The sequence below is a fragment of the Sceloporus undulatus genome, chromosome 5 (assembly GCF_019175285.1).
Source record: "Sceloporus undulatus isolate JIND9_A2432 ecotype Alabama chromosome 5, SceUnd_v1.1, whole genome shotgun sequence".
Lineage (NCBI taxonomy): Eukaryota > Metazoa > Chordata > Lepidosauria > Squamata > Phrynosomatidae > Sceloporus > Sceloporus undulatus.
The window spans coordinates 4530195-4557648 of NC_056526.1; the positions used below are offsets into that span (position 1 = coordinate 4530195).

General features: G+C 41.2%; 1 protein-coding gene across 4 annotated transcripts in view; it reads left to right on the top strand.

Annotated features, from left to right (window-relative positions):
• TASOR2 (transcription activation suppressor family member 2) overlaps positions 1-27454 on the top strand; it is an 85126-nt gene that overhangs the window by 31655 nt on the left and 26017 nt on the right. For all 4 annotated transcript variants that reach the window (XR_006104025.1, XM_042467714.1, XM_042467715.1 and 1 more), the window contains 7 exons: positions 497-597; positions 2266-2369; positions 9820-9892; positions 10011-10085; positions 12373-13143; positions 23921-24094; positions 26003-26888. Coding sequence is in view for 3 of the 4 variants with exons in the window: in XM_042467714.1 (XP_042323648.1) it covers positions 497-597; positions 2266-2369; positions 9820-9892; positions 10011-10085; positions 12373-13143; positions 23921-24094; positions 26003-26888 (2184 nt within the window). In the remaining variant the exon portion in view is untranslated. The remainder of the gene's footprint in view (positions 1-496; positions 598-2265; positions 2370-9819; positions 9893-10010; positions 10086-12372; positions 13144-23920; positions 24095-26002; positions 26889-27454) is intronic.

The following is a 27454-nucleotide window of genomic DNA, read 5'->3' on the forward strand; positions in this document are numbered from 1 at the left end:
TATTATTATTATTATTATTATTATTATTATTATTATTATTATTATTATTATTTATGGTATTTATATTCTGCCCTTCAGCCCTAAAGGCTATCAGAGCGGCTTACAATTATTATTTTTAATTGGACGGTTCCCTGCCCTCAGGCTTACGATCTAAAAGACACGACACAAAAGGAGACAGGAATGGTGGTGGGAAAGGGGATGAGGTCCAGTGGTTCTTCTCTCTCTCTAAGGCCTGGACCAAAGCAGATGGATTGGAGGGAGGGCTCTTCTGTTAGTAGCAATGTTTCCTTAGTAGTTCTTTTTGGATTAGCAGGGGAATTAGTTATCATATTACTGTGTTTATCTTGGTTGTGATATGTTAACATTACCATTGATCTGGGAAACATCAGGGCATGCCTGAAATTTGAATCTCCATTTTTGGGAAAAGGGTGGGATATAAATTCAGTAAATAAAATAAAAATAAAAAATTTCTAACCCTTATTTTCCCTTTTGCTAGGCCGGCAAAACTAGAGATGCAACATGCTGTGGGTGTATCTGAATTGAGAAAAAAATTACCGGAGGCAGCATTTAGAAGAAAAAATTATTCAGACCAACAAGGTACAGTGTAAAACCATGTGTACTGTTTAGAGAGCTCTGTATTTTATCTTTTCCCCTTAGTGCTTAGTTATTTTTTTCTTAGGATTATTTCTCATATTATTAGTTTTGTCATCCTGTAACTTCTTAGCTGTTTTTTTTCCCTGAATTAAAATTAGATGCACTTGAACTTCTGGTGGCTGGAGCATCAAAATCACATACATTTTGAAGTTAAAAAGGAAACCATGCAGGGGAATTTGAAAGGACCCTTTGTCACTGAAAGGAGGATAGCTTTCCCCACGTTACATATTTCTCCGTTAAATCTTTCTCTGCAGTGTTTGGAAGTGTATACTGTATATAATCATATACTGTACAGCATACTGTATATACACAGTTTAAGTCTAGAAATTATAGTAAAAAAATCAGCCCAAAAAACCTGGGTCGACTTATCCACAGGTCAATGTAAGAACTATTCCTTAACTTTTATATATATAAAAAAGAATCATACCCTTATCTGAGTAGAGTGACGAAAGGCAAGATCTAAATCTGTCCTGGGAGAACCTAAAAGAAGCACCAATGTTTTCTACTCTCTCCACCGTGGTGGAGCATCTAGTCTTTTTGAATTTCTGACTACCAAAATGGTGGTGGCAGTAGGAGCAGCCCTTTGGTGCTTCGCCTCAAAGGAGCATTGAGAGAATAGAGAGGTTGGTGCTTCTTTTAGGTTCCCCCGGGATGGTCTAAGCTCTCACTTTTCGCTATTCTACTCAGAGAAGGGGATTTCAGCCATGTTGTTCCAGCGATGAGGAATCGAGCTTTGAAGGATTTGAATAAGACGTTTGTGTATGATCGCCAGCTTTTCTCAATTAAAATCAGGCAAAGTTATCACATTACAGTTAAAGGCTAAAATCACTGCTAATGTAATCACCATTTTCTTGGCTTTGCTTTTTCATAGTTCTTGACATGTGTTCCATTGTCTTAGTTCCACCTGTGTCTGGTCACCTCCCTTTCACATTGCACAGCCACCATTTACCATAGTTCCCTCCCCATCCATCCAGCTTTTAGGGTGAGCCCAAACAGTTATGCCTGATGGACTTCTGTAAATTCTTTGGCATTGGTTGCCTTTGCTTCGTCCTTTACATCCTTTGTTGCATGCCCCTAAGTTTTACCCTTGATTTAATCCATATCAGAATCAGAATAATTTGGGCCCAAAACCCTGCCCTCAACTTTAACATGAGGCCAACCTTTGCACTCGTATATATGTTTGGTTCAATAGCGGTTTAGCATGTTATGTCAGCCTGTTTTCCCTGAATGTATGGCAGTCATCATTCATCTGTTAACAGTAGCAAGGATGATTGAGTCATAAACAAAAAAAATGAGATCACTTTTGGGAGCTAGTATATTAGGCGTGAACAACCTGTGGCCATGTTCTAGTCTTCCACATTTTAGGGTAAGAATTAGTTACAAGCCATTGTTCAACACAATACTCTGACTTCGTATAAAGAGATACTCAGTGTAAACGTATACTTATTTGAACCTTTACTGTGGTTTTTGGTGGTGTTCTTTTTCTATTTAAACAACCACACTAATTCTTTTACAGCTTCAGCACAATATTGAATTATGTACTCAGTACTGTTTTAACTGAATATTTTTTCCCTCTTTAAACATGCATAAAAGTGTTTGTTTTCTTTGCAGTCAGATACCAAGAGACTTTATTCTGTTTATACAAAGTGGAAATATTAAATCAAAATGAACTGAAAGCGGAACAACTAATAGAAAGCTTGAAAGAAAAAAAGCTGGTAAGTACATCAACGTTTGGTGAACTCATTATCTGCCATGATTTTTGTGAAATGAGCTTATTCTTGTCTTCTGGTTATTCCTCGTAATTGAATGTCTGCATCATTCCCAGTTTTTAAAAGATCGTTGTGATTTCTTCATGTGTTTTATTTTATTTGTTAAATTTATATCCATTTCTTTTTGTGAATTTAAAGAGGAATAGTTGGATCTTCACCTCTCCAGCTTTATCGTCACAACAGTGATGTGAGGTAGGAGTTTATCACATGGGGCTTGGGGAACATGACCGGAGCAGAATGAAGGGGGGCAGGAAGGGAACGGAACAGGGAGAGAATGCTATCGGAAGTCCCTAATCCATTCCCCATCCGTTCCACAACAGCTGATTTTTAAGTACTGTTCAGAATCGTTCTTGAAAATCAGCTGCTGTGAGACGGATGGGGAACGGATTGGGAACTTCTGGCAGCATCGGCGGCATTCTCCCGTGAGGTAATATGCGTTCTTTGCCTGTTCCGTTCCTTTCCCACCCCCTTTTCCGCTCCTGTCGCGTTCCCCAAGATGTGTGCAATAAACTCCATAGATTAGACAGTGAATGCTTTAGTTCAGCCATACTTCCCCGGAAACGAAAATCTCTGTCTCCAGAATCCCACTCCAGCATTGTAATCACTACCCCGCATTCACTCTGGGACTTTATGGAGCAGACTAATAGTCCTAAACAAAACTTAGAACTGTCCAGACGTCCACTGCTAATTTTGAAAAAAAAATGTATACAGTGGGCCCTTCTTATATATGGGGGGATCTGTTCCGCTGCCCCCCACCTATGGGAAGAAACGCATAAGGCAAAAGTCCATTCTTGTGGCAACGCACTCCTGTGCCACAAACAGCAAGTCTGTGTATAGCGTGGGCATGCTGTATTTTTTTTATGCATGATTGTATATAGGGCTTGTACTCTATATGGAAAATGAATTGCTACCCATAGAGGGTTCCAGGAGAGGGAATCTACTTTTTTTTTTGCCAGAGGAAAAAATCTGGGAATGTCTGAAGGTGTCAAAGGGCACAAAAAAGCTTAGCCTTTACAACGAGGTTTCTTGGCAGCCATTTTGACTGGGTGAGCTCCCCCCCAAACCTTTGTGAGTGTGTTTTCCTGAGGAAGTGGGGCTTCTGTGAGTCACTGGGGAGGAACTAACAGCCTAGCCTTTATATTTCCTGCCAGAGGTGCGCACCTAATGGCACATGAAATTTCTCACTAAACTGAGGCTTAGAGCAGAGGGTATTTTGTTTCAGGGCTTTCTTTAATGGGCTTGTGAAGGGCTTTTGCTCAGAGCAAGTGAGTCAGAGACTTGCCTTGGGAAGGAGCTAGCAGCCAGGACCTCTCTGTATAGCAATAGAGCATCTTTTGAGCTCAGTGGCAGAATTTGAGGAAGAAGCCAGGCCAACAATGGTCTTTTTTCTGGGTGTTTAATAGCCAGTTTTTGAGGGGGAAGTTCACAGTCCTCTTTCAGAACTTTGAGGATGGGCAGTGAGGGAGTTGTTGCAGTCACCTACAATTCTTGTTGGATGTTTGTCTTCTTGTCTATGGATGTGGAGAACTTCACCTGCACCAAATGCAAGTTGGTAGCCTTGTTGGAAGAGAAGCTGGAGGCCCGGGTATCTACCCTTCTGCGTCTTAGGGAGCAAAAGTTTTCCTGGACAGAACAGAATGGACTATCCTGGTTGAGGAACACATGGAAGAAGTTTCTGGGTAGGAGGTCACACACACATAACTAGGCACACCAGGGATCGTTCTGGGAGCTTGCAGCTACAGAATCAATTTGGAGTCCTCTCCCTTATCAGGGATGATGAGGGAGAGCAGCAGGAACAGTCCTCAATTAAAGTGCAGGAGATCCCTGTAGGATCAGCATAGGGAATGGCTGCTGCTAAGCCTTGCAGGAGATGGGTAGTGGTCGTGGGGGGACTTGTTGCTGAGGGATACAGAATCAGTGGTGTGTGGGCCTAATGATATCTCAGGAGATGGTTTGCACCTCACACCAGTTGGCAGAAATGGTTCTGCCAGTAGTCTCAAAAATTTGATCAGGAGGGCTTTAAACTGAGTTATGTGGGGGAGGAAGACATTATTTTGGAGGGCAGGAGTTCATCAAGGGCTGGAGATAATAGTCAGTTATAGAGGGAACAAGTCAAGTAGTGCAAGGATCCAATGGTGAGAGGCAAAAAACCTTACATAGGCTGTAGGTGGGGAGGACCCATGGTCTTAGACATCTCTACACTAATGCACAGAGCATGGGAAATAAACAGGATGAACTTGAACTCCTAGCAAAACTAAGCAAATATGATATACAGTCCGCCCTCTCCTTATGCGGGGGATCCGTTCCGGACTACTCCGCATAAGGCGAATTCCGCCTATGCTCAAGCCCCATTGTAAACAATGGGGCTCGTGCGCGGCGGCACGGGGCGCAACGGGCGCGCACGCTCATTCAATTGAATGGGACACACCACCCCTTCCGCCCCGTGCGCACCCCGCAGCTTGAGTAATAGGCATCACTGAAACCTGATGGGATGAGTGTCATGATTGAAATGTAGAAATAGAGGGGTATAACCTTTTTAAGAGAAATAGACCAAACAAAAAAAGGAGGAGGAATAGCATTATATGTCAGGAATGTTTACACTAGTGAAGAGATCCAGGACATCAATTCTGCAAGCCGGTGTAGAACTTCTGGACAAAAATGAAAGGGGAGGGAAACAACAGGGATGTTATTGTTGGAGTCTACTACAGACCTCCAATTCAAAAAGAGGAATTGGATGGTTCCTTTCTAGAACAGATGACCACACATTCAAAAAGGAGAGATGTAGTAGATGGGTGACTTCAACTATCCTGATATTTGCTGGAAGTCAAACTCAGCAAAATCCTCAAGGTCTAGCAAATCCCTCACTTGCCTGGAAGACTATTTCATGGTCCAAAAGGTGGAAGAGGCAACAAGGGGGTCAGCTATTTTAGATCTGATCCTAACCAACAGGGATGACTTGGTTAATGGGGTGCAAGTGGTGGGATCCTTAGGTGGAAGTGACCATGTTCTCCTGGAGTTTGTTATACAATGGAAAGGAGAAGCCAGGCATAGTCAGACATGCATCCTAGACTTTAGGAAAGCTGATTTTAGTAAGCCTAGGGAAATATTGAGGGATGATCTCATGGTCAGAAATACTAAAAGAGAAGGGAGTTCAGGATGGATGGGAGTTTCTCAAAGGAGAGATACTGAAGGCACAATTTCAAACTGTTCCAATGAGTAGGAAAAATGGGAGGTGTCTCAAGAAACCAGGATGGATGACTAAAGAACTTTCACTAGAGCTAAGTTTTAAACGGGGCATGTATAAGAAATGGGAAAAGGGGGAAATCACCAAAGAAGAATTCAAACAAAAAGCAAGCACATATAGGGTAAAGTCAGAAAAGCTAAAGTAAAGAATGAGCTCAGGCTTGCTGGAGAGGTTAAGAACAATAAAAAGGGGTATTTTGGGGGGTATGTTTGGAACAGAAAGGAGAAGGAGGAAATGGTAGGACCGCTGTTGGAGAAGATGGCAAAATACTAACAGGGGACAGAGAAAAGGCAGAATTATGGTGTTACAGTGCTGTTAGTATAGAGTCCCAACCAGCCATAGCGATGCATATACTACAACCGAAGAGTGTACCACAAATTAGTTTTGTCAGTTTTCTTTTGGTATCATACAAGTATGAGCAAGGGGAGAAACAGGCTATCACAAGGTTTTCTTGGCAAGATTTGTTTAGAGGGGGTTTGCTCTTGCATTCCTGTGAGCTGAGAGAATGTGACTTGTCCAAGATCACCCAGTGGGTTTCCAAAGGCTGAGCATCGATTCTAACCCTGGTCTCCATAGTCCAGCACTCAAACCACTACATTATGCTGGTGATTAGATTTATATCTAAATACCCAATTTAATGGTGTAGCCCTTTAATTCATGTGTGAAATCATTAGTTCAAATTATTTTTCTCAGGACTGCTTTTTCTGGCATCCAAGTGGGACACCATTTTACTGTGCCATTGTATATAATGGGACTTAGCCAATTACAGATTTTTGGTATTGGAGGGGCAGGGTCCTGGAACCAATCCCCAGCAGATACCAAGGAGCCACTGTACTTTAAAAAACAGAAGGAAGTTTGGATAACAGACTAAAGTGGTGTCAAACTGCATTATTTCCTCAAAGTAGATAGAATCATAGAATCATAGAATCATAGAGTTGGAAGAGACCACAAGGGCCATCCAGTCCAACCCCCTGCCATGCAGGAAATCCAAATCAAAGCATCCCCAACAGATGGCCATCCAGCCTCTGCTTAAAGACCTCCAAGGAAGGAGACTCCACTACGGGGGAGTTTGTTCCACTGTCGAACAGCCCTTACTGTCAGGAAGTTCCTCCTAATGTTCAGGTGGAATCTCTTTTCCTGTAACTTGCATCCATTGTTCCGGGTCCTGTTCTCTGGAGCAGCAGAAAACAAGCTTGCTCCCTCCTCAATGTGACATCCTTTCAAATATTTAAACAGGGCTGTCATATCACCTCTTAACCTTCTCTTCTCTAGGCTAAACATCCCCAGCTTCCTGAGTCGTTCCTCATAGGGCAAGGTTTCCAGACCTTTCACCATTTTAGTCGCCCTCCTTTGGACATGCTCCAGTTTCTCAATGTCCTTTTTGAATTGTGGTGCCCAGAACTGGACACAATATTCCAGGTGGGGCCTGACCAGAGCAGAATATAGTGGCACTATTACTTCTCTTGATCTAGACACTATACTTATTCACACTATACTCTTATTGATGCAGCCTAGAATTGCATTGGCCTTTTTAGCTGAACCCCTAGGTGCATCAGAAAGCAAGCTCTTTCCATCTTCTCTTTGAAATCTCCAGATATTTAAAGATAGCTACTATGTCACCTTTCTGGTTGCGTGTGTAGTTTGTTATAGCACCAGAACTTTCTGAAAGAGAAGGCTAAAGATCCCATACAACTAAAAATCCCAGAATTCCATAGCTTAGAGCCATTGCAGTTAAAGTGGAGTGAAATTGAGTTATTTCTGCGCTGCAAATGCAGCTTTAGTCTTCTTTTCTCCAAGCTAAATGTTCCCAGCTTCCCCAGTTGCTTCTCATACAATTTGGACTTCCAAACATTTGATCTTTTTGAGGTTGCCCTCATGGATAACTGAGCAGATTATGAATTAATATGGGACTTGGCTAACTATTGTAATACTCAAGTTAGCATGTTGAAAATGGAGGGTCAGAGTTTGAGAACCAGTGCTTTATTTATCACTTCTGACAGAGCTACACCAGAATTTACGTTTTGTCTAAATTACTTGGATTGGCAGAATAGGCATATTGTTGCAAATGCAATGCAGTCTGCAGTCAGAGCTGTTGTAAAAACCCAAACAAACATCAGTAGAAGAGGAAGTCAAAAGAAGAATCGGAAGAACTTCAAGGAAAATATAACAAATTAGCATAGCAGACTGATGTGGATTTTCTAGTGGACAGGCAAAAGTGAAAGTAAAAAATAAACACTCTCCTCCCAAGCACTGTTGTGAATATTGAAAGCGAAAACAGATCTGTTCTTTGCTTGAGTGTCTTTTTAGGCAAAAGGCAGACATTCTTTTACATGCAAGCATTCTGTGGATAATAAATAAATAAATAAATAAATAAAACTTTAATTCATATCCCGCTTTTTGTTTCCACAATCAAAGTGGCATACAACCTTTAAAAAATACAATATATACAATTCCCCCCCCCCCTTAAAAAAGGATTAAACAATTCCATCCATTAAAATTACAGATAAAAATCTAAAAATAATACTACAATAATAAAATAATGGTGAGCAGAGTCTTAATTTGTATATATCTGTGGGGGGGAGCATTACATGGCCGGGATCTATTCTGAGGAGGCCTGCTGGAAGAGAGCCGCCTTCCCAGAATAGGCAACACAACTGCTGTTGTCCTTGATTCAAACATCAACTTGGTGTGAACTCATGAAGTGACATCTGCAATGTGAGGATAACAACACTAAGGCGGGTTATAGACCGCCCATTTGGGGCTTCAGCGGCCACACCAGCAGCCACTGAGGCCCCGATCCGCCGCTTTTCAGGCTGCGGGGAAACAGCAAAACGCCGCTTCCCCGCAGCCTGAAAAGGGGTGTCCCTGGGGCTGAAGCCCCAGGACAACCCCGTGCGGCGGGGAGAAGAAAGGGGCTGCTTGGCCCTTCTCTTTTAGTCCGCTGGGCGCAGCCGTCTGAAGGCTGCGCCCAGTGGACTACCAGGAAGGAGCTCCGAAACGGAGCTCCTTCCTGCTCCGTGTTCAGGGCGCACTAAGCGCCCTGGCGCGGAGCAAGGACGTCATGTCCGCGCCGCCCCATCTAGAGGCGGCGCGGCTGTGATGTCCTCACGGCGGCGGCCATATGGAAGGGCCGCCGCCGTTTAGTGCGTGACGGGTATGCACTAGGGTTAGGGCGGTGCAGAAGCACCGCCCTTTTGTAATACTAGTGCGTGCTCGTCACGCACTAAAGTGCCGGTGTGTAACCGGCCTAACTTTCTTTACAATGTCAGTGGGAAGCTTGAAACAGGATAATGTTTAGTACATGCTAGATGATAATGACTTTACTCCAAGTGCTGATGAGATGTTTTGAGAATCATAGAAAAGCACACTCCACCATTAAGAAGAGAATGCCTATATAGTGTGTGATTCTCAAAATTTGGTCCTCCAGGTGTTTTGGACTTCAACACCCAGCTTGGCCAACAGCCAGGAATTCTCGGATTGGAAGTAAAAAACAACTGGAGGACCAAAGTTTGGGAACCATTTGTGTAGTGGGTTGAAATCAGACCTGGCCTAAGGAGAACTTGGTTTGAACTCAAAAAGAAGGTGGATTGGGCCAAGGGCCAAGGCCAAGGGCGCATCTATACTGAACAAATGGTTTGACACCATTTTAAGTGCTGTAGTTCCATGTTATGGTATCATAGGATTTGTAATTTCACAGGGGCTCTGTCCTCTTCTGCCAAGGACTACTGATACCTCACAAAACTACAGATCCCAGGATTTTGTTGGATGGAGCCATGGCATGTATCAAGCTGCATTATTTCTACAGTGTAGATGCACCCAAGAGTTTTGGTGTTTTTGGCCTTTTCTGAATCCAAAATTCAGTCTCAGATTTCTTTTACAGTGAAGGGTCCACACTTTGCCCACCCTGATCTCTGCACATACATTCTTCCTTGGGCAGTTGCAGGAATATATTCAAACAACCCTCAAATATGGTGCTTTCAGCTCTTTGGAGATAAAAAAAGAAAGGTGCAGATCTGAATTGCCTGAATATTATATAATAAACCTTTAAAAGGAATAGGAAGCATAAGCAACACTGAGGTGAATCAAAACAAATGCAATGTTCTTAACCAAAGAAACTGAAAAGGTTATGTTCACCTTATCTGTTTGTTGCAGGCACTTGTGAAATATCTAAATGACCAGGGGGCTCTCATCTTACTCCCCTCATCTTCCTTTGTAAATGAAAAAGGTAAGAACGTAAGGTTTGAAACTTGCACGAAATTAACAAATGATACCCTATTTTTCTAATGCTCTTTGTGGACGAATTAGATTTGTAATACTTATCACTCTGTCTCTTCTTTCCATAGATGCTGCTCTAGATGAACCTTCATGTCTTCAGGCCTTGTTTCTAATTTCCTCAGCAGGGCCACAGTGTTCCACAGGTAGATTTGCTTTACCCAGCAGGCTCAATCTTTCAAAGGCTTAGCAACATAGAGCAGACTACTTGCTGACTCTTCCAGCCCCTCCTGAGGCCATTCTTCTCTATCCTACATGTCTAACCTTTCAGTCTCCAGTGAACTAGAAGACTCCCAATGTGGATAATTTTTTAATAATACCCCTCTCTTGAACAGCCGTTTCCAGGTGTGACAGAGCTGCTGGCCAGGTGGGAGAGGAGGAGACTCTCTTTACCATTAGATGAGCAGCTGGACCTGAAAGGCAGTCCATTCCCACCAGCACACAGGATGACACCCTTCTCTGAGGTGCCACCCAGTGCAGTCCATTCTCCCCATGCCTCATAGTGCTGCCCCTGATTCCAGGTCAAGGGTGGGTAAAGTGCACCCTGGAGGTTGCATGTAACCTGTCAGGGTCATCTTTGTTCCTAAATGTCCTCTATGAGACATGGAAGGCATTTCTAACCATGTTTGGAGCTTTGCTGCCTCCCCCCCCCAGGGTCAAAACAATGTCTTTGCAAACTTGTTCAAAAACAATTACTTTTTTGCCTCAAGATGACCCTAAACAGTGGCGTCTCCACCGGAAGTGTCATCCGCCTCCATAGTGAACTGCCCCACAGGTTGACACCCCCTTCTTGGGTGTCATTTGCTGCAGTCAGCACCACTGCACCCCCCCCCCCCCCCCCGTGACGCCACTGACCTCAAACACCCTATAGGAGCCCGGAGAGACACAAAAATATGGTGAAATCCCCCCCCCCTCCTCCAAGAGACCAAAAACATTTGTTTGGAGCAGGCAGGAGTAGAAACGCTGGGGGTGCAGCCTTTCAAGATCTCCTCAGGGAGTCCTCTAGCCTTGCCCAGTTGCCCACCACCATTCTAGATGCCTCTTGACCTCTGTAATGAGTGGGAACTGGCCATCTGGGTTTTTGGAATCCTTTTTAGCATCCTGGCCAAACATTAACAGCTGTCCAGTGGTGTGGAAGAGTTAACTTGTGTTAGCACCAGTGGAGAGCCAAAAATGAAAGTAAAAAAAGAAAAAGAAAGAAACTTTGCCTTTTTGCAAGCAGGGTTGGGAATACTGCAAGTGAAACCAAGACTGCATCACCTTTGTTCTCCACTGCTGTTTCCTTATAGACAAAAAGAACACACTTAGATATTTAAAGAAAAGACAGAAAGGTATTAGTGATCTTGTTAGATGCTGTTAGCATTCCTTTTGCAACTTGAACCTGGTTAGAAAATGGGTGAAGCCTGAGAATGGACTAGGGGAATGATTTTTTTCTCTGTTGCTAACTTAATTAACGTGGTGTGGGGGAAGGTGGGTCATGCTTGCACATTTTGATTTTCTTTGTTTGCTTCTGCACTATCTATCTCTTGTGATCCCATCTTCTGTTGAGCTCACTGAGGGCAGGATGTGTGTGTGTGTGTGTCACCCCAATCCATGGGCTCCTGATATATCCAGTGATGGGGACAGTCTGGTTAAAAGTAGTTTAAGGGCCCAGTTCTGTCATTGGCTGTAAGGGGATGTTGGATCCCATGAGCAAAAGGACTGGAAACCTTCTCTCTTGTGTACCAACTGCTGCTTTATTTACCATCAATAAAGTATGATCTAGCAGTGAAGTGTGTCAGTGTCTGGCACCAAAAGGACTCTTTGGGAGGCCTGTAATTACACCTTGACACCCCTCTCCTAAACCAAAACTGAAAAGAGGTAGCAAAGTGAATCAAAGTGTTACCATAGATGGGAGGAGAAGAGGAGTATGCAAGCCCATAGCTCGTACATGGCTCCCCAAGAACTGGCGGACCATCTGAAGTGAGCTGTACAGTTTTGCAGGCATGTGCACACATACATACACAACCTTCACTTTACACTGTTTTCAGTAGTGCAGTAGTATGATAACTTGCAGAGCCACTGGATGTCCACTTTGTCATGCAAGCAGCTTTAGGAACAATTGACCTGACCCCTGTTGGCTTGTTATGTGACCTGATTCTTAGTCCTAGGATTCAGTTAGGTGGGTGTTAAGAAGTGTATTTGAGGCACATGCATCATGATAAAAATGCAGCATTCTGCTTTTATGTAGATCTTTTTTTGTGGGGAGGAGCATGATATACATAAAGTGTTATTTTTAGCATGAGTTTTCTCTCTAGAGGAATGAGAGATTTACACTGAATTGCTCTTCCTGCGTCTTTCAGAACACTGAATGTACATAGCCTGTGTTGCTGTGCTTGCTTTTTGCATTAATTTATGTACCTTTTATTGAAACATTGTATGTCTTCTTGGTAGCAAAAGACCAGAAATCTGAACACAGGGACAATGAAAGATCTTTGCAAGTCACTTTGGTTCTGCCAGGCCTTCGCCATGCCTTGCTGGAAGCTGCTAAACATCCAGACAGAGGACCTCCTCGTGGCGCTTGGGTTAAGCGGCAGATGCGAGAATTTGCAAAGCGATGTAAGAATTTGCATTCGGTTTCTGACCATCTTGACAGCCTACCTGTCTCTTTTGATATCTTTTCAAAGAAGTCTGACCTTGACACTCTTTCTGAAAAGTTTCCCCAGAACTCCTTTGCCCACTTGCAGTTTTATTTGTTGCACCCTCAAAACTATTCATTGGAAATGTCAGCAGCTGTCGCTTCCTTGGATCCCAGTTCTCAGTCTCCCAGCTGCAGAAGTAATGCACAGGATCCTGACAGTTCTTCTGGATTAAATGTGGACCCATTGCCTCCTGAGGCTTCTGAACCTTCTACCAGGCCTCGCCGTGCTGTGCAGTTGAATCTACACAGCAAAAATGCTGCAGCAAAGACCAGCCAAGCGAGCGACCGCCCTTTGCAACGGTGGAAGAGAAAATCCAGCAGACTCCTGGGGGCAAGCACACGAAAGATGTGGTCCCCCATGAAGCCTGTGAACATCTTGGAGAAGAGCAAAACTAGGAGGTTGTCCAAGAAGAAGAAAAAGAGTCCTTCTCCCTCTTCTTCTAACACACCAGAATCTCCAGAAGATTCAAACCAACTCACACTTCAATTAAAAAATCTCCAATATCCACTAAGGAGGAAGAGGGGTGAGTGCAGTCTAACCTGGCATGGGGAACCTTTTCTTTCTTGTTGGGTTGCTTTTGGAGATAATCTGGCCTTGGGTAGGGCCAAAGCCAGTGGTGGACAGAGTCAGACTCTCTGTTTCTACCATGCCCTATACTGTCCTTCCTTCCTCTCTCTGTCTCTTTCTCTTTCACCTCCTTCTCTCCTCTTCTCCCTTTCTCTCTTCCTTCCCTCCAAGCAGGTTGATGGGAAAAGGACAGATTATGCTTTGCCAGTCCTTTGAATTGGTCACTTGCAGATCCATGGTGCCTACCTCTGCTTTAACCCACAGACATCTGTGGTGGCTAGAATCTATTCTTTAAAGATCACCTGGCTAAGACACAGAGTATGGGAAAGAAGCCCTTTTGCATGCTGATGTGCCTTTGGAAAGCACATTTTTCAAAAATGCCTTGGCTTATTGTTTATTTTATTTAATTTAGAGTTTTTATACCCACTCTTCAGCCACAAAAGTGCAAAGCAGCCTACAGATTGTTAATCCGACAGTTCCCTGCCCTAAGGCTTACAATCTAAAAAGACATGCCACAAAAGGAAAAGGTAATGGTAGTGGGGAAGGCGATGATGTCCAGCAGATCCTGTTGGTTCTTCTCTCCCTACAAGGCCAGGCTGGTAGCAATGAAGATGGAGGGAGGGCCTTTCAATTTCTCCTGGGGCTAGGCATGGTGGAGCTGGGCCTGTCTCTCCTTCTCTCCCTCTGAGACCAGGATGGTAGCAGTTAAGATGGAGGGAGGGCCTTTCAGCTTTCTCAGGGGCTAGGCTTATTATGCACAGAGCCCCTGGTTTGTCTCCCTTGCCAGAAATGTACTGCACTGGTAGGCGTTGTTGCTGTTGTGTGCCTTCAAGTCATTTCTTTTTTTTTTTAATTTAAATAGACTTTATTGTGGAATTTATACACATACAACACATACACAACTGAATCTAAACAGTGAATCAAATCAAAACAAGAACAAGAAGAAAATAAAAATAAGAAAATAAAAAATAAAATACATCTTACTTCAAACATTAAATACATTTAACACAGTCATCTCACATATTAAAAGGAACTGACCAGCTAACACTCCTTGTGTTTACCTCAACACAATTTCTCTTTCATACCATGTCTTCCACCGCCTTCTTTTTATATTTCCTGGTACTCTCTTAAATCATACTATTCAGTATATATATATATAAAAAAAGATCTCCATTCTACTGAGCAGAACACGAATAATCTTATACATTCCCAAAGGTATATTCTTATAACGTTTAAACCAAGAGACGACTTATCCTCTTTCTATCTTATCATTCTATGCATAGCAGATTATTCCCAAAACATCAAAAAGGAGCATAATTGTATATAGAGAAAGACCATCATTATCTCAATGATATCTTTCATTTTTAACAGCAGAGCTAAGGGAGAGAGGAAAGAAAGGCACACCAGATGTTACATAGAATCTACCTACAAGTTTATACACTGTCTTATCTTAATCTAATATACTATTAGGATATCTTTCCATTTCATCTTCATGTATTCTAATACTTTTGTCCATTCTTCCTCTATTTTCCCATATGGAATATTTTTCGTCATGCTTGAGAGTCTGTCCATCTGCATCATATCATATAGGTAACTGACCCATTCTTCTACATTGGGAGTTTCCTTGACTCTCCATCTTTTGGCATATAAGATCCTAGCAACAGAAACCATATATGTCAAGATCTTTACATATTTTTGGCTCACTTTATCTTCAAACATCCCCAACAAGATACTTTCCGGGTTTTTTTTCAGCTTAATATTTAACATTATATTTATCTCACCTATTATCTCATCCCAAAATTTTTTTAGCCTTCTTACAGGTCCACCAACAGTGGAAGTAGGTGCCTGTTGTGCAACCACACTTCCAACAAAGATTATTTGTTTTGTTATTTATTTTAGCCAATTTCACTGGTGTCAGATGCCATCTAAAGTACATTTTGTACCAATTCTCTTTTAAATTTTGAGCCGCCGTATATCTAATATTATGTTTCCACGCTTTCTCCCATAAATCTAAATTAATAGGATGGCCAATATCTTTTGCCCAACTTAACATAGATTCCTTGATAACCTCCTGTTCAGTATGCCAAGTTAGTAATAAATTACAGTATATATCTTTCCCATGGGTCCTCTTTTACTCTCCTTTGTACCTAATATATCTCCCAATTCAGATTTTTTCTCCGTAGCTCCCCATACTTTTAAGTCCTCCTTTGCTCTTTCTTGAATTTGCTGATATTCAAACCAATTTAAGTTTATATCTACTAAGCCTAGTTCCTGTTGGGTTTTAGTCTCGAATTTTTTCTCTTTTATCTTTAACAGATCTTTATAAGTGGGCCAATCCCCTTCTCTATACATTTCCGTTCTATATAGGGCTTCCAATGGGGAAGCCCATTTTGGTAAGCCAGTAACAATTCTTTCCTTATATTTTTTCCAAATTTTGAATATAGAGTTTCTAATACAATGTTCATTTATCATTCTGTTTGCTTTTTCTTTTTCATACAAAAGAAATGCATGTAAACCAAACTTGAGACCTTCTGATTCTAATTCTATTAATTTTTTGTCCTTTAACGCCATCCATTCTTTTAACCAAATCAGGCAGTTTGCTTCATAATATAGTTTGAGGTTGGGAACTGCCAAACCTCCACTTTCTTTAGCATCTTGCATTACTTTTAATTTTATTCGGGTTTTTTTCCCCTCCCAAATAAACTTCATCATCTCTCCTTGCCAGATCTTGAAAATTTTCTCTGGTCTTCTGATTGGTAAGCTTTGAAAAAGTAATAAAATTTTTGGAAGGGCACACATTTTTACTGCTGAGATTCTTCCCAATAATGATAGGTGTAATTTGTTCCACTTTATGAAGTTCCCTTTGATTTCTTTCCATACTTTAACATAGTTATTATCGAACAGTTCATTTGATTTCTTTGTCAATTCTACCCCTAAATATCTAACACGTTTCTTTACTGTCATACCTGTACACTCCTGTAATAGTAGGTCTTCTCTTGCTTTCATATTCTTCGTAATAATTGTAGATTTACTTAGGTTTACTCTACATCCGCTTACTTTCCCAAAATCATCTAAGTGTCTCATCAAAGAATCTGCATTTTCTAAGGGGCTTTCCAAATTTATTACTAAGTCATCAGCATATGCTTCTATTTTGTATTCATACTTTTTTATCTTTAGTCCTTTCAGATTTCTGTCCAATTTAATTTTTCTAATCAGTGTCTCAATAACAATTAAGAATAGGAGGGGGGAGAGTGGGCATCCTTGACGGGTACCTCTTTTAATTGGAAAGGAGCTAGTTTTTTCACCATTAATAAAAATACTCGCTTTTTGTTCCTTATATAGTTCTTTTATCCTTTTACAGAAATTATCACCTATATTCATTGCCTCCAGTAATGTTAGTAAGGTGTCCCATCTAAACGAATCAAACGCTTTTTGTAGGTCTATAAAGAATATGCCTGCCTGTTTGTCATTATGTCTATTATAGTATTCCAGGATATTTAAAACGTATCTGACATTTTCTTTTAGTTGTCTCCCTGGGAGAAACCCTCTTTGATCTTCTCCAATCAAATTTTAAGGCAGTTTTTAAGTCTTTTAGCCAGTATAGAGGTATAAATTTTGTAATCGGCATTCAGCAATGATATGGGCCTGTAATTGTTAGGGTCTTCAGCTTCTTTATTATCTTTTAAGATTAAAGTAATATTAGCATCCTTCCAAGATTCAGGTACTTTTTTTAACAATGCGTTTCTAAAGACTAATTGTAGGGGGTATCCCAGTTCCTCTTTAAACATTTTATAGAATGATAGTGGGAGCCCATCCGTTCCTGGAGATTTATTCTTTTTTCCTTCCTGGATAGCCTCCATAATCTCCTCAATTGAGATGTTCTTATCCAACATATTTTTTGTTCCTCATCTAATTTCATAATATCTTCTTTCAAGATCCATTCATTCAATGGTACGCTATTTGGTTCCTCATTATCATATAAAGATTTGTAATATTTGACAAATACTTGTTTGATTTCCTCCTGTTTTGACTTAATTTCCACATCACTTTTAACTTTATATATCTGATTTCTTTTTTTCTTTTCCTTTAATCTATATACCAGCCATTTCCCTACTTTATTTGCATGTTCAAAATTCTGTAATTTCGTTGCTTTCAATTTATTCCCTAATTCTTGATTCAATTATGAGTCTAACTGTTTTTGGAGCATCTTAATTCTCCCCTTTATTTCTTTACTCTCTAGTTCCTTTGCTAGTTTCACCTCTTCATCTTTCATTTTTGTATTTATTTTATTAATATTTATTTCCTGCTCTCTCCTTTTCCTACAGCTTTGTTGAATGAAAAAGCCTCTAAAAATGGCTTTAGCTGCATCCCAAACTGTTTCTATACAGTGGTACCTCGGGATACGAAATACCCAGGTTACGAAATTTTCGGGATACGAAAAAATCCCATAGGGAATTATTGTTTCGGGTTACGAATGTTTTTTCGGGTTACGAAAAAACTTTTGGTGCTTTTTTCGGCTTTTTCGCACGGAATCGCGGCTTTTCCCCATTAGCGCCTATGGCAATTCGGCTTACGAAGGCTTTTCGGGTTACGAAAGCGGCCGCGGAACGAATTACTTTCGTAACCCGAGGCACCACTGTACTTACACCTTTATTCAGATTTTCTTTGAAAAAATTTCTGATCATAATTCTGGCTCTTTCACCTATCTTTGGGTCTAGAAGTAGATCTTCACGCATTCACCATTCAAACCTTTTCCTTTTACCCTTTAGAGTAGCTTTCAACATATTATGGTCTGAAATAGACCTGGGTAATATTTCCATCTCTTCCAAATCTCTCACTAATGATTTACTAACTAATACCATATCAATTCTAGCCATTGAATCATGCCTATTTGAGTAAAACGTAAAATCCATTTTTTCCCCAAATAGTTGCCTCAATGCATCTATTAAATTTAGATTTTCAACCATCTCAAAGAAGGAGTTAGGAAGCTTGCCTTGTCTTTCTTCTATTTCCCTTTTAGCTAATCTGTCCAATCTTGGCTCCCACACTCCATTGAAATCCCCTATTACAATTATGTCTTCATACAGTACTTTAGATAATTTCCCCTGTAATGTGGTATAAAATTTACTTTTACTTTTTAAGGGACAATACACTCCCACGATTAGAATCTTTCTATCCTCTACTATGGTCTCTACTCCTACATAATGTCCTTCATTGTCATTTATGACTTCTTTAGATTCCCATTGATTGTTAATATAAAGTAGTAATCCTCTTTTCCTTTTGGGAGCTGCAGATACATATTCTTTCCCTAATTTGTGTCTAACAATTAATCTTCTGTCCTTTGTGATAATGTGCGACTCCTGAATGCATATTATATCTGCTTTGTGTTTAGTTATGAATGTGAAGACCTTACTCCTTTTCGTAGATGAGTTCAAGCCTCTTACATTCCACGACACTATTTTCATCTTTAGCGTTGGATTCAGAAAAACCAAGCAAACTGCAGCAACAACAACAGATAAAAAAGACAAGAACCTATCTCCCACCCTCCCCTACCCTTCTAAATACAGAGACCTGATCTCTTTGCAAAATTTACACTTAACTCATTCACCAACTGGTGTAATTGTAACATCAGATGGGGTATTTTTTTCCTCTTTTCTTCTTCTTCTAATCTTCTTGTTACTTGTCTTGTCTGTATTCTCTCTGGGAATCTTTTTCCGAATCTTTCCTTGTCTGGGCTGTCCCCTTTGTTCTTTTCAATGTCTTTTCTATATTTACTCCAGAAATCTTTTGCATTAGATAAAGAGTCCAAAATATATTTCTTCTGTTTCCATGTCACTGTAATTCCTTCTATCTCATTCCACCTGAATGGTATATTATATACCTTCAGCTGGTCCGTTATGAAATGGTAATCGCGTCTCGATCTTAGCGTTCTAGCAGAGATGTCCTTAAAGATCTGGATTCTTCTCCCATCAATTAACAAATCTTTATCATAACTATTCTGGATGATCAGGTCCTGAGTCTGACGTCGCACACATTGTACCAAAATATCTCTGGGTAGAGACTTGATTCTTGCTGTTCTTGTGGAGATGCGGTAGATCTTATCTATCTCCCAGGGGAAGGTTTCAACTGATTCCTGCACAAAATCTGCTAAGATTGGAACCAATAATTTGTATAAATCTTCATTTTCTGCCTCTGGAATTCCTCTTAGCTTCACTGAAGATTCCCTTAGTTTATTTTCCATTTTAATTATATATATTCTGTCTTCTTCCTTTTCTTGAATTAGTCTCTTCAATTGTGTCTCCGTTTGTTTTTGCTCAATCTCAATATTTTCCACTTTTGCCTCTGTTTGTTTTTGGTCAGTCTGTAATTTCTCAATTTTCTCTGTTATTCCTCCTATTTCCTTAACAATGGTCTCTAAGTTCAGATTTATCCCTTTCAGTTCTTGGCGTAATTCTCCCCTTATTTCTTCCTTCATCTCATTTTTAATTCTTTCATTATCTTCCCTTATCCCAGTCCTTATTTTCTGTAACTCCTCTGCTAAGGATTCACCTTGCTCGAGGTTTTTCCCTGAGTTCATGGGGTTCTCCATTGAAGGTCGTCTTTGAGTTTGGCTTGAGTACATCATTTGTTGTGTATTTTTTTCCCAGCAGCCATCCCTTCCTTATTTAGTTACCTAGTTTGTTTAATTTAATCACAAATATACTCCAGAGATACCACAGAGATTTCTTACTTGCTTCCTCCAATGTTTTTTTTTCCTCTGCCTTCTCGGCGCTCACTTATCAGCTTGTGCTTATTAGCCTGTGTAAATCCTTGGCGTTTTCAAGGTTAAACAGCTGAGTCTTGTTACCAACCCAAATGTTGTCTCTAATTCACAGACCCAAGAGCTGTTTCAAAGTATCTTAATGCCTCTAGTTTGTAGCAGTTCTAAATAGAGAGTTTGAACTTTAAGGGAAACTCCTCAGAGTAGGTAGAGACTAAGCAACCAAACACAGTCTTTGAATATTATTTTCCAAGTGTCTTTCTCCCCCTCTTTTTTCCTTCTAAGACAGTGGATTATTATTTCAAATCTTTTTTTATCAACTTTCCCTTCCTTTGATCTGTTATCTTTACTCTTTAGCTCTTCTGTGACTCTTCTCTACTCTCATTAGCTCCCTTTATTAAGCAAATTGAAACAGATCAAATCAAACCATATATCTTCTAATTGTTAGCGCCAGTTTGTAGCATTTCCAAAAAGACTCACAGGAAATAATCATTCCAAATCCGATTGTAAACAACTCACATTACAGTCTCTCAGGATCTTTCCCCATTTGGGGCAGCAGTAAAGAGAGGAGCTATCAAAGCGGCTTCCTAATGAGCAGCGTTTTATTCTTTTATATCTTCCCTTCTTCCTTCTTTCTTTAGTTGTTAAATGCTCAAGAAGGCAGGGAGGATCCGCATTCAGCAGAAACGCCGAGCTGGGTCGCAGCTTTAGGCTTGCCCTTGCAGGCTCAGTCTCCCTTCAGACCTTGCAGTCCCTCAATAACCACTTCGATTTTAACTGTCTCTCCTTTCTGGGAGGGGACTTGCCTTGCAAATAGAGGGCCCCTGGAATCCCCTTTATCGGGGGGATATTAGGGCTCCCCAAGCGATGTAAAGCAGGGAGTTTGCCACGATCAGCAGCTGCAGTTCTCGGAGCTTCCCTAAACTGCAGCCATTGCAGAGCACATCCTGCCGGAAGCCCCTTCAAGTCATTTCTGACTTAGGGTAATCCTAAGGCAAACCTGTCATGTGGTTTTCTTGGCAAGGTTTGCTCAGAGGATGTTTGCCATTACCTTCCTTTGAGGCTGAGAGAGTGTGACTTGCCCAAGGTCACCCAGCGGGTTTGCAGCACAGAGCAGGGAATTGGACATTGGTCCCCAGAGTTGTAGTCCATACACTACATTTATCCGTGCCATCATAACAGCTGGTATTAATTCAAATGGTGCAAAAGTAAAGCTGTTCTTACTTGGTATTTCACCATTCTTTTTGAATCACCCTGAATTTATTTGTATCCCATCCTTTTCCCAATTCAGGATTCAAGGCTGCTTGTAAGAAAAAAATAGCTTTAAAAATAGCTAAATATTCATACAAAAGTTAGAACATAATTAAACTCCTAAAAAAATAAAGTCAGTTAAAAATATAAAACATTACAAGAAAAGCAGCAAATAGGGGGGAAGTGAAAATGTGATAACGTGAAATAGGGATGGGATGTGCAGAGTAGGCTTTTGTCTGATAGCTGCCTTGGGTCCCTGTGGGGAGAAAAGTGGCATACAAATAAAATCAGTAAAAGGAAATAAATCAGCAGTATTAGTGTACGTAGGTCAGTGGAAAGCAACAATGTTGGATCTGGGGGGCAATTTTCTGAGTAAGAACTTTAGCCACCATGTGTGTGTGCGTGTTGTGTGCCTTCAAGTCATTTCCTACCACTAAAGTAACCTATCAAAGGGTTTTCTTGACCTGTTTCAACAGAGGGGGTTTGCCATTACCATTCTCTGGGTCTGAGAGAGTATGACTTGCCCAAGGTCACCCAATGGGTGTTTATGGCTGAGTGGGGATTCGAACCCTGGTCTCCAGAGTTGTAGTTAATGCTCAAACCACTGTACCATGCTGCAGCCCCTGGGGGAAAAAATGCCATTTTGGGGTTTGAAAAATTAGTTATTTTTTGATAGACACTAGCAGTGTATGGTGAGGAATGGATGGAAAGTGCAGCTCCTGGAGGCTTATAGGTCAAACTCTGGAAGGGTCACAGGTAGGGTTGCCATAACCCGGCTGCAACCGGGATTATCCCGGTTCTGGCGGCCCCTGGCCCCTCCCATCCCGGGTGCCGCCAAAAACCGGGACAACCCGGGTTGCCCTCCTCCTCCTCCACTGCGCAGAGGAGGAAAAGGAGGGCCGTGTGGCCTGGGGCAGAGGAGGCAAAGGGGGGAAGCCCCACGCCGCCCTCCCCGTGCGGCCCTCGCCTCCCCGCACGGCCCCGCACCACCCACCTCTGTCTCCTCCGCCCCGCCCCCAGGCCGTGCGGTGCATGGAGGGGGGGGAGGAGAAGAAGGAAGAGGAGGAGGGGGGAGCAGAAGGAGGAGGTGGTGAGTGGCCAGAGGCCTCAAGGGTTTTTTAAATGTTATTTTACAGGGAGTTGGACTGGATGGCCCTTGCGGTCTCTTCCAACTCTATGATTATATGATTGATTCTATGATTCTAACAAGTCTCCCTTGCTTTGACAATGATAGTGTGATGATGATGATATGAGTCAGCTTGAGAAGCATGCAGGCAGTGTTTCTGAAGTCGAGAGTGTATCATCTTCCAAAGTGTGTTTTGGGTGCTTTTAATGCTAACAAATCTCCCTTGCTTTGACAATGATAGTGTAATGATGATGATCATATGAGTCAGCTTGAGAGGCATGCAGGCACTGTTTCAGAAGCCGAGAGAGTGTGACTTTCCAAAGTGCCTTTTCTGTGTGTTTTTGGTTCTGAGGCATGGTCAGTGTAAATTACTGTGATTTTTACAAACTCATGCGCAGTGAAGAAAAACCAAAGTCCCTTGACACACACTACTGAGAAGTACACTTGGTGCAAGAACTGTGAAACCACCTTGACATGTTCAATATGCATAGCCATGTTAAACCATGCTAAGTGTTAAACCCAAGGGGTTTGGTTATGGGATAAGCCTCTGATGCAAGAGGTCATGTTAAGTAAAGCCATGTTCAATGCCCATGCATTTATATTAACATTTTTAAAAAATCATCAATTTTTTTCGCGTGTCTTCCATTCTTTATAAAAATGTGTCCTACATTTGAATATCTTGTCCTACATTTGTCCTGGTTTGGAGGTCCTGACTTATGGCAACCCTAGTCACAGGCCATAAAATTGCCCTATTACCCACCCTTGAAGTAAGGGCTCTTCAGTGTTGTGAACACATGGTACATAACATTTGCATTTGGCCAACATTAATGCAGATTAATGGTGGGAGGAGTGTGGTACAGGCAGAGAGTCATGTTGAAAATCGAATCCAGGTGTGACTGGAAGTCACTTTTGATTTGCACTTCTGGCGTCCCCCCTGGCTAATTTTCCATATTTAAAGTACAGGTTGAGTCTCCCTTACCTGAAATGTTTGGGAGCAGACATGTTTTGGCTTTCAAAGTTTTCTGGATTTTGAAATATCACATATATATAATAAGATACAGAAGTCTAAACACAAAATTCATTTATATGTTGTATACACCTTACATACATGTAGCCTGAAGGTCATTTTAAATTCAATATTTGTAATAATTTTGTACATGAAGCACAATTTGTGTACATTGAACCATCAGAAAATAAGGGTGTCACTATGGACAATTTTGGAATATTTTGGATTTAGAGATTCTGGATAAGAGAGACTCAATCTGTATGCTTTTGAGGGGAAGGAGGAAGTGTTGTGATGCAAGGCAACATAATAGAGACATTTTAGGGGTGGTATTTGCTAGAATATTTAAAAAGATTTTTGTGGGGGGTGGTCTGGGGCTGGGGGGAAAGACAGACTGCAAAAATGAGGTTGGGGCCATATGTAGTCTGTAGGCTGCACTTTCTTCACTTCTGATATATATGTGTCATGGGGCAGCCTGTATCATTTCTTTATATCAGTTCACATGCTCTGTTTGGTTTATAATAAATCACCATTTATTATGGTAATACATTGAGACTAATTGCCTCCTCTAAAAAGGAATGTCTTTCACCAAGGTGCCGAGGTTTTGTCGGCAGAATTCGTGCAAGGAACAAGGTGTGAGTCACCTGTCAAAGCCACATCCCCTTCGGAAAGTCTTGCTGTGATGGGAAAAAAGCAGCGGCTCTTGAGACCCAGAAAGGATGAAGAAAAGGCCAAAACTGAGGATCAAGTGGAGACGAGGAGGCCCAGTAAGATCATAAGGCTTCTGGCTTGGAAATTGTTGTAGAATTGTTGCATGCTTTCAAGTCGTTTCCGACTTTTGGCGACCCTAAGGCAAACCTATTACAGGGTTTTCTTGGCACAAAGTCTTCAGAAAGGGTGTTGCCATTGCTTTTCTCTAAACTACAAATTCCAGTATTCTGTAGGATAGAGCCATGGCAGTTAAAGCAGTGTCAGACTACATTATTTGTAGTCTGAAGTGAGTCAAAGGGCAGAACCAGTTTTTTTTTTAAATCTCTAGCACTTTCTGAATTCAGAATTAGGACACCAGTACAAATTGTCTGCGATGGTGAAGAGGTTGATGTAAATGAGGGGCACCTAGGCTTATATGGATTGATTGATTGATACTTGCTTTTTAATCCCACTCTTCCTCTAAAGAAATTAGAGTAGTCCACAAACATTCTGGAGTCGGTCATTCAGCTCTAGCTCTTCATCCTCTGTTTTTTACTGTCCAGCTCCAACTCCTTCATAATTGGCAGATATATATTAATTAGTGCCAGTTGAGTCTATCTTATCCAAAATGCTTGGGACTAGAAGTGTTTTGGATTTTGGAATATTTTCATATACATAATGAGATACCTTGGAGATGAGGCTCAAACATGAAATTCAATTATGTTTCGTATACACCTTATATATATAGCCTAAAAGTAATTTTATACACAATATTTTTAACAATTTTGTGCATGAAACCAGAGGCGTAACTAAGGAGGTGCAGGGGATGCGGACCGCACCAGGTGACACCTAAAGAGGGGTGATATTGCTGCTCCTCAGAAATTGGCCTTTTGGCAGAAACCAGCTGTGGCATTCGTCTGTCTCCTTTGAAAATGCTGAAGAGATGGTGTGAGAGGGGCAAGCCTCAGAGGAAAGAGAAAGGAGAGGCCCCATGTTTTATTTTGTTTTTAAAATTAAATATATATTTTAAAATAAATAAATTGTTTTTTACATAACATCTTTAACTACATGAAACTATGTACATGTAAATATGTTTAGGTTGTCCTTATGGTATTGTAATTTAATGGTACAGTTTTAAATTTACTAGCTCTTTGTGCCACAACTATTACCATTGCATTCAGTAAAATGGGAATTATGATTTATGAATAACATTAGTACAAAAAGCATTCCTAAGGATATTGTATGGTGTGGTATGGGAGGAAGTCAAGGGGTGTGTGATTCCATGCGTTACTGCTCCAGGTGATGCCACTGCATAAAACCAAGTTGGTGTACATTGTGAACCATCAAAAAGCAAAGGTATCACTAATTCAACTGCCCATGAAAAACATTTTGGATTTGGGAGTATTTCAGAATTTCAGATAAGGGAGACTCAACCTAGAATAACAAATTTACTGCAGTGAAATGATTGTAAAAGTCATTTCAGCAGCAGCACATGAATGGTCAGTGTGCTTAATGTTTTCCACCTTAAGGCATGGTGAAATGCTCAAATGCAGCCGGCTTCATTGGAAGCTTCTCTGATGTGTTGAATTTATATTTAAGAAATTTTGTCTATCAAAAAGACAACTTTCTTCCTGAAAAAATATAAAATATAGGTATAAAATGATATATTTTCCATATATATTTTATTATACATTTTTATTTTGAAACTGGAATCTACCAACTCCAACCCCAAGTCTTCTCAGAATTGCTTCTGACTCTGACTCCATGGCTTTGACTTCACAGCCCTGACTACAGGGCTTCGCCCACCATTTTATCCTTCTATTTTATCCTTAGGTTAGATAGAATGAATAGCTCCAGTGACATTCATGGTTGGACCATGATCTTTACCTGACAGTCCAGTTCTGGTAACCCAGAGCAGCTCTTGGAAATTAGCATTTGATGTTGCCTTTTCTAATGCTTTACTGATACTTCTTTTTCTTGAACAGTCACAAGACAAAGCACCCAGCGTAGTATGAGTGAAAATGCCTTGGAAGCCCAGAAGGAGGCTAGTGAGAAGAGTGACCTTGAGAGTGAGAAAACCACTACTCAGGATTCTGAATCTTTGGAGAAAAAGGATAAATGCGACTCCCATGCCTTGAACATGTTGGCTGATCTTGCACTGGGTAATTCTCCAATGTCCAGCGATAGCAGTCAAGCCTCTTCAACTGGCATTCCATTGCAGGAATGCTGTCATCCGCAAGATGGGAAGATTTTGCCCAAGACTTCAGACCATGAATATCACAGAGCCATGAAAAAACTGGAAAGTGCTTCCCTTTCTGGCAAAGTTTCCCAACATTCTCTTTTGTCTCCTGGAGAAGGTGATCTAAGCCCAGAATTGCCTTCAAGTTCTCAAGAGAGAACCTGCACAAGTTCAAGACAAAAGGGGAACAAGAAACCTGGTTCAGCAAAGTCCCAGGCAGTGCTTCCAGGAGAAGCTGCTGATATTTTGGATCCAAACATTCACACTCACGACATTTCTGCAGAACATTCATACGCCTCTTCAGCATTAGAGTCGTCAAAAAAAGGAGTGCCACATTCTCCTGATTTAAAGAATGGGGTGAAGTATGTGAAATCTGGGGCCTTATTGCCTCCCGGAAAAGTGTTACCTTTCCGGCATCAGCTGACTGTTTGCCATCAACAGAAACAGTTGAAGAACAATGTGCAGATTATGACTGGAAGGTTAAAGGAAGACTTCTCCAAATCCCACGAAGTGACCCTTCGTGACAGAACTGTTAAAGTGACTTTCCAGTGGGAGCCGGACTACCTTTTCACTTTAGATAGCAAATATACAAACAATTCCTTAGAGAAAACAGTTGTTCGAGCTGTGCATGGGTAAGTGATTCTCGGGTTTGGGAAGAGAAGCCTTGTTTGTGTTTTGGACCAAACTGATTGTGCCTTGTCTTCATTTGTCCTCTCTTGTCAAAAACTGAGCCTGGAGAGAGGAAATATATAAATAAGGGCTGTGTGTGTCCCATCCAGGGTCAGGATTCATGGAATGGAAGACAAGGTTCAAGATTTGTGGAATGGAGCTGTTGAGGGGCTCTTGGACAGATCACCTTGGGCCAACGTCAGAAGAGTCATGCTGGGTGAGACGAAACCCATATTTAGTTTAACATCCTAATCACACAGTAGCCAATCAGTTGCCTGTAGGAAACCCACCACAAGTGGAGCGTGAGAGCAGCAGCACCGTCAATTGTGCACTCTTGGGCAACTGATTTTCCCCATTTCTTGGGGAAAATAGAGCAGATGATGCAGTAGGGGAAATGCAGCATAAAACAAGTAAAGAGGTACTACAGGAATACTTGGCAACTCTAAACGAATTCAGATCTCCAGGTCCAGATGAACTACATGTAAGGGTATTTTAAAAACTGGCAGAAGTAATCTCAGAACCACTGGCA